The sequence below is a fragment of the Coffea arabica genome, chromosome 5e (genome assembly GCF_036785885.1).
Source record: "Coffea arabica cultivar ET-39 chromosome 5e, Coffea Arabica ET-39 HiFi, whole genome shotgun sequence".
NCBI classification, from domain to species: domain Eukaryota; kingdom Viridiplantae; phylum Streptophyta; class Magnoliopsida; order Gentianales; family Rubiaceae; genus Coffea; species Coffea arabica.
The window spans coordinates 41,258,614-41,266,911 of record NC_092318.1 but is presented as its reverse complement, the minus strand read 5'-3'; the positions used below and the strand labels follow the sequence as shown (position 1 = coordinate 41,266,911).

General features: G+C 33.5%; 1 protein-coding gene across 1 annotated transcript; it reads right to left on the bottom strand.

The window, feature by feature from the left end:
- Nucleotides 1–3,812: 3,812 nt before the first annotated feature.
- LOC113687365 (heat shock 70 kDa protein BIP3) lies at nt 3,813–7,677 on the bottom strand. The gene is given in 6 exon segments (XM_027204987.2): nt 3,813–4,568; nt 4,725–4,807; nt 4,916–5,070; nt 5,189–5,911; nt 6,050–6,538; nt 7,538–7,677. Coding segments are annotated over 6 exon segments (1,998 nt in total). The 5' UTR covers nt 7,599–7,677; the 3' UTR covers nt 3,813–4,081.
- Between the last annotated feature and the right edge of the window lie 621 nt (nt 7,678–8,298).

Sequence of the window (8,298 nt, the reverse complement as noted above, 5' to 3'; positions counted from 1 at the left end):
ACACGAGCTACGGATACTCTATAAATATCTATGCATGTCTATTATTTCAGATCTGCTATCCAATTGATATTGAGATCTAACAAGAAAACCCAAAAAATTTCAGATATAGCATATGGATGTAAAAAAACTTTTAGATGTGAGAAAAAAAATAACAAAAAGCTAAACAAAACTCCCACTAGGATAACCTAAGAGAAGAAAAAACTCTCACTAGTAAATATCAAGAGAGAGAAAGCTCTCACTAGAATACCATAGGAGAAACTTTATTAAATGTAAAACAAAAATAACAGAGAAAGATGAAAGGAGATCCTGGTTTCACGCCAAGATCTCCCTTCTATGGATGAAGAAGGGTGGAAAGAAGGTTGAGAATTGTTGGCACGAAAAATCACACACATCGAATGCAATTCTAACACATAAAAATATATGAAAAGAGGAGGAAAATAAACACACGACAACCAATGTTTTCAGAACCGGACCGGACCGGCCGGTTGGACCGCGAACCGGCCATGTCACCGGTCCGGTCTAATGCTAAAGCCGGAAGTTCATGGAGAATCGTTGAAACCCGGACGAACCGTGAACCGGCGGTTTTTTAAATTTTTCAACAAAATATCAAGAATGGTGTAGCTAAAATTCGAACCTGAGTCTCCAAGTTTGGATATGACAATCTCACCGTTAGACTATAGTTAAGTTTGTTGAGAATTCTACTTGACTAAAAAATATATTAAAACATCAAGTTCTTCTCTTATTTTTTTTTTCAATTTTTTCTTCTTAACCATTTTTAACCCAAATATCCACAACAAGATTTTCTCAAGTCTTCACCATTATTATCAGGTTATTATCTTTAGCAAATTGTAAACAAGTTGAAAATTTCAACTTTTCTTGTTTTCCAACATCTTAGTAAGTTTAATTTTTTTCTTTTCAAGGTTTTTTTTTCTATATTATTATCTTTAGTTGATTTTTTGCATTTTCTTCTTTTTCCCCTCAATTTTCATATGTTTCCCTCATTTTTGTTTTATTTTTATTCGATTAATTAAGGATGAAATTTTTGCAAAAGTAGTGCACATCCGTGTAGGAATTGGGTAGGAATTACAAATAATAACATTGGGCTGGTCAAAAATATGGTAGTTGGCACATAATCGAAGCTATTGATAATTGAATTTAAAATAATTAATGGTATAGGATCATTGAATTTAATATAACATGTTAATTAGTAATGTTTAGTAGCAATTAATTTTTTATGTGTTTAACTGTATATTTGTTTTTCAAAAATTTTTAGTTTTTTTTAGTTTGAGCAATTAGATTTATATTTTTATAATAAAATTTTAACTTTTTCAGCTTAAGTTGATGAAATTGTGAAGGTGGTGTGGTTGCTTATCATGCCACTGATAAAAGTTTGCTATTCAAATAGTTTGTCTTAACTTGAACTCTTTTATGGATTTTTTTAAGGGTTGTAAAAGAATTTCAATATTTAATTTATTTATTTTTTGTGTTTTTATTTGTGATAATTGGTGAACATTTGGATTGTATCTATTTATGTTTATAATGAATTTATGAAAACTTATGGTGAATTATGATATTTTAATTATATTTATCATTCCATGTTTTATGTATAACTTTTAGAAAATTTATTATTATCATAACTTAAATTAAGTTATGTTGGTAAAGTTCAAGTGTAGAATGAAACCTGCTTAGTACTTAACACTTAAAAAAAAAAAAAACAGTGAACCTTTGAACCGGCCGGTTGGACCGGTCGGACCGGTCGAACCGCGAACCGGCCACCTCTCCGGTTCACTGACCGGTCCGAGTTTAAAAACATTGACGACAACAACTCAATAATTTATTAACCGAATATCCAATAAGAGCAATACCAAGTCAAACTTTTCGCTCGCAACGACTTACAAATTTCAGCTATGAAATTTTTCCTAATACACTCTCAAAAGTCAACTCAATATAACTCAACTCTTTAAAACTATACTTTCTCAACTCTCTTTTCAAGAAAACAATGATACATGATTCGCAATTTATAGAGGTATCCTACTGACTCAAAATTATAAAGGAATAGGAAACTTGCTAAACCAATTACTATCGTGACTAGTCTTATTAAGGTTTAGCTGACTAGAACATGTAAATGGAAATCAACTAGAATTTCAAACTGACTAAAAGCAAATAGGAAACTTCTTTGAAAATACTTAGTCTGCTAACATCAACCAAGATTGGAACTTGCGTGATGGCTCACATGAAGCAATTTTATTCGGCTTTAACTTCGAGTAATTTGGTAATATAATTAAGTTTGGTTTAATTTTCTTCAAGTGTAAAGAGAAGGTAAAGGGTACGGATAGGATTGGTGTATTTGTTTAGTACACTAGTGATTGCAGATGCACTGATCCAAACTCCAAAGTATTTGGGACAAAGGGTTTTGTCGTGTCATGATGCTTAAATTGATTTGCACATGGTTTGGACTTTGGTGCGTGGGCCGCATACAATGACCCATTCCGTCTCAAGGTGGGCTTTTTATTTTCCCACCTGCCCACAGCACAGAAAAATTACTAACATGGATTTGAATTCCATTTTTATGGAATTCTTTTTGCGTTACAATAAATACAAAAGCAATTAAAAAAAAAGTTTGAGGTCACTGATTTCAAAATGTACATTTGGACGTTGTATCAAACAAATTTAAGTTGTATTTATAGTTCTTTACAATGTTACATTGTACATTGTATCTTTAAAAAAAAAAAAAAAACAACGAAGTAATAGCATAATTCGTCGTTTACTTGAACGGGAAAATCGACGAAATGGTCCCTCGCATTTGTAACAGGTCCCTTTTCAGTTCCTCGTCTATGAAAAGACATAAAATGGTGTCTTACATTTATAAAAAGTTAATTTTGTTCCCTCACATATGGAAAGATAGAAATGGTTCCTCACATTTATTACAAATATATTTTTATTAAACCTTTAGTTATATAATTTTATTTTACATAATTAAAACGTATCTGCGATGTTATTATTATATCATCCGATTCTCCAATTTTTAGACCCTAGCTCAACTAGTAAAGTAGTGTCTAGCCTGAGTTTTATTTGAATCCAAAATTGGGTTTTATTTGAGAAAAGGGATTAGGTGCTAGCACATGACATGTTCTTTGGAGGGAAATGATGTCTTGATCCCACATTAACCCCTTATTAGGTGTGCATTATTTAGACGAAAAACTAACCAAAGATGATGTAATTAATGGCATCATAAATATATCTTAATTATATAAAATAAAAAATATATAAAATTAAATTTTATTTATATTGCAAATGTGAGGGATGATTTTCCATCTTTCTATGTGTGAAGGACCAAAAATGGGCTATTTCCAAGTGTGAGAGACCAAACACAGGACTTTTTACAAAATGAGGAGGGACCATTTCAATGATTTTCTTTAATTTGAACGGTATGATTTCACTTTTCTTTAGCAACTAGGAACAAATTTTGATGAATTCTTTATCTAATCCTCAATAGATGTAATATTCCAATTATGTCAATGCCAATTGAATCGATGTTATTAGCTATGCATTTCAAACTCTTTCATATGTTTCATTTCTTTATTGGTTTTGATCGGTCTATTAACTCTTCCTCAAAATAAAAAGATTTAACAAATAATAAAAGAAAAGAAAGACCTGTTTTATAATTGAACATAAACTACATGCATATAAACTCACGATTATTTGGAGACTCGATATCTTTTTGTTTCTTTACTTTTTTCAGTTTTCCGCTTTGTAGAAGGCCAAAACTTCAACCTATACTTAATAAAAAGATCAGAAAATGGAAGCCATAATTTCAAATTACATAGTATCTAAACTGCCAATTGTAATTGAAACAACTGATTGTGAACCAAACGAAAATCTCTAATTGAATAAGTAAGAAAATTTCAGAAGAAAATGTTAGCCGATCATGCTATCTAAGTTTGACGTCCTAGTTATAAGATTTGGCTGTGGTGGGAACAACTGACCGAAGCCCAACTGAACCTGCCCTTTGTCCTAGCAGCTGAATGCTATATTATAACTTGGTGATAGATGCAACAATTCGCAACACCTAAACTACAATTCACAACTCATCATGGGGTTCATCTTCTGAATCAGCAGAGCTTCCAGAATTGTTCTCATACGCCCTTCTTATGATAGGATTGAACACAGCTTCCAACTCTGCCATCTTCTCATCGTAGTCTACCTTCTCTGCATTCTGATTTTCATCCAACCATTCAAGTGCATCCTTCAATGCTGTCTCAATGCTCTCTTTGTCATCAGAATCAATTTTGGCTGCAAGCTTGTCATCATCCCTGATGGTGCTTTTCATGTTGTAAATGTAGCTCTCGAGTTTGTTTCTAGAATCAATCTTCTCCTGCACCTCCTTATCCTGATCTGCGAACTCTTCTGCTTCCTTTACCATCCTATCAATCTCCTCCTGTGTGAGACTCCCTTTCTCGTTGCTGATGGTAATTGAGTTCGATTTCTTGGCTGCCTTGTCCATTGCAGTTACTTGTAGTATGCCATTCGCGTCCACCTCAAACGTGACCTCAATTTGGGGCACTCACCTACAACACCACGATAAACGTTATTCAGGTAGTTCATACCCCGCTTGCAATAAAATCAATGATACTTTGCATCATCATCAATTGATTTTCAGTTTGTCGCATTATTTAAACAGAGAAATATTTTGACTATTCAGATGATCTAAGAGATTGTGTTACCTTGGGGCAGGTGGAATGCCAGACAGGTCGAACTTTCCTAGCTCATGACAATCTTTTGTTAAGCTCCTTTCACCTTGATAAACCTACAATTTTCCAGCAAGAAATTGGTTCTTGATAGTGCTATTTATAGAGCAAATTAAAGATATCCTCCAATTAATTACTCAGTATAGTGATCTGTATTTTGCCATTACCCTGATTGAAACTGCGGTTTGCTGATCTTGATACGTTGTGAAGATCTGAGACTTCTTGGTTGGAATGCCGCTATTTCTTGGAATCAATTTTGTCATGACTCCACCAACAGTCTCAATCCCCAGACTCAAGGGAGTAACATCAATGACAAGTACATCTGCAGAAAACAAAATACATAACCAAATGGATGTCTTATTCAGTTTCATTCCCAAAATTAAACCTATTAAATTTGAACAGTGGTTCTTTAAACAAAGAGTTCTATAAAAATCACTTGCCTTTAGTTTCTTCACCACCATGACCACCGAGGATTGCGCCTTGAACTGCAGCCCCATGAGCTACAGCCTCATCTGGATTGATCCCCTTGCTTGGTTCTTTCCCGTCAAAGAAATCCTTCAACAGTTGTTGCACCTTAGGAATCCGAGTGCTCCCTCCAACCAATACAATTTCATCAATGTCAGTCTTCTCCAAGCCTGCGTCCTTCAAGGCTTGCTTCACTGGTGCCATGGTCTTTTTAAATAAATCCATGTTCAGTTCTTCAAATCTCGCCCTCGTTAGTGGCTCGGAGAAGTCAATTCCAGCGAAGAGTGACTCAATCTCAACGCGCACTTCGTGCTGGTTACTCAAGGCCCTCTTAGCTCTCTCACATTCCTTTCTGAGCTTCCCAAGAGCCTTCTTATCATTGCTGATATCTTTGTTGTATTTCTTCTTAATCAATTTCACAAAATAGTCCATTACTCTCTGATCAAAATCTTCTCCTCCCAGATGAGTGTTGCCATTGGTGGAAAGAACCTCAAAAACACCTCCATCAAGAGCTAATATGCTAACATCAAAAGTACCACCACCAAGATCAAAAACTAGAATATTCCTTTCCTTTTCTTGCTTATCAAGACCATAAGCAATTGCAGCTGCTGTTGGCTCGTTAATAATCCGAACAACGTTTAGCCCTGCAATTGTTCCTGCATCTTTTGTAGCCTGCCTTTGTGCATCATTGAAGTAAGCTGCAAACACAAAATACACAGTCAACTGTAATGAGATTAGAAAACCAACTTTAACTGTACGTTCTTGTTTGTTCTGATCTTTTGATTCTTGTGCACTAAAACGGGTGGAATTCGAAGTATCTGAAATTGATAACGTACCTGGAACAGTAACAACTGCATTCTTAACTTCTTTTCCCAAATAAGATTCAGCTGTTTGCTTCATCCTTTGCAGCACCATGGCACTGACTTCCTCAGGACTTAACAATTTCATCTCACCATTTTTCATCTTAACATCAATATAAGGCTTCCCATCTTTGTTAACAACCTTATAAGGCAACAGTTTCATATCCCTTTGAACGTCAGGATCATCGAACTTTCGTCCAATAAACCTCTTAACATCAAAAACAGTGGATTCAGGGTTAAGGGCCGCCTGATTTTTTGCAGCATCTCCAATCAACCTCTCAGTATCAGTGAATGCAACCCATGATGGGGTGATTCTGTTTCCTTGGTCGTTTGCTATGATCTCAACGTTGCAGTTTCGATACACCCCGACACAAGAATATGTAGTCCCAAGATCAATGCCTATTACTGTCCCAAGATTTTGCTTTTGAGTACCCTCTGCAGCTAATGCTATCCCTGCCAAGAATTCTTCAAAATTTTCCAAAAAAAAAAAAAGAAAGATTATAGACTTCCATTCATCTTTACTACAAATTGAAGTAAAACAAGCTATGCAATTGTTGAGGTTGGTTTTCTGGATGGTGATAAATACTAAAAATATCATTGCCATAAAAACTCGAAAATTCTTAAGGACATTAATCTTTGTAATCTTTATGGTTTGCACAACAATTAAACGGGTAAGTATTACCAATAAAACAGTAAAGAGGTTAATATTCTTTTTCCAAGTAGGGGAATTTGTTGCAGATTAGCACAAAGCAATTGGATTATGAAATTGTTACTTGTTAGTTGTTATACTACTGATCTTTTTTTTCTTTCTAAGCGCAATTCCTGAAACTAATTTTTTTCTTTTGAAGATTATTTCGTAAAATTATTAGTTTTGAGTTTTAACTATCTATGCTTATATGAAAGTACACATGCAAAAAAAAAAAAAAAAAACCCAAGAAAAATATAAAATCAAAAAGTGGAACAAAGTCGTGTGAATCACATAATTCAATAATGTTATATTAACAACTGAGGGGAAACATTGTCTTTTTTTTTTTTTTAAAAAAAAAGGAGTAAGAATCATGCTAGTGTTCGTTACCATGCTTAGGACTAGAGATTGTTCAAATCAGAATTTAGTTTTAAGCTACAAACTAATGATTCAAATTCTAGTTGTAGATTTCTAAAACTAATAATTAGCCAAACCAAGAAAGAGAAAAGAAAAGTTATCTTAGTTAACCATTGGAACGAAAAACTCAGAAGACTAACCAAGATAATGGAGATATATATACTAAGAAATTGATAAGGTTTATTAATAATCATTCCAACGAAATTTTACTCACATAATAATAAACATGGCAAAAAAAAAAAATCTGGGGATGCCTAGAAACAGATACTAATTACAATTAAGATTTATTTACATAATAACAAACAGCCATGTTTGAACTAAAAAAATAAAAGATGAAGAAGAAAACCATTATATATTAATACCTGAAACGAAGAGAAGAAGAAGCCAGCAAGCTTTATTCTTCACGGAAGAAGAACAAGCCATTGTTGTGAATATATTTGTGAAACAAAATATCAAGAATGCCAAACTAAAAATAATAATGTATTGCTATTTGAAGGTTGGATGTATGATGTGCTTTTGTGGGCTGGTGGTACGTGAATTTATAGACTTGCATGGCGAGAAAATTGACAAGAATTTCACGAATCCTATTGAGATTTTGAATTGGTTGGGGTGACGTGTTTTTAAAAAATGAATCAATTTGATTGGTTCAAACACTTTGCGTAGCGTCACTTTGCTAAGTCTTAGAAGGGAGGGATTACATTTCTCTTCCAATTCTAATTGGGTTTATATTGCATATTTAATTTTATTTTTTTTCTTCTTTGAGTATGGTTGGGTTTACTCTTCCTACCACAAGAGGGAAAGATTAAAAATGGATAAAAAGAAAGGGGTTTCCAATTCAACTTAAAAGAGTGTTTAAGAAATTTTATTCCTAATCGTTCACCTTATTATGGACTCTTAAAAAAAGTAGCATAGTGAATATAACAAAGGGTAGGGCTAAATCCACACTCCTAGTATTTAAAACGATAATGATGCCCGTAGTGGTTTTACAAAAACTTCTTTCAATATAAAAACTTGTCTTTCATACAACAAGAGATGTTTAAAAAATCAATTACAAATTTTAATTAATTTAAATTGTTTAATACCATCATCCTAATTATATATTGATCCGCTAGTATTTTCTAAA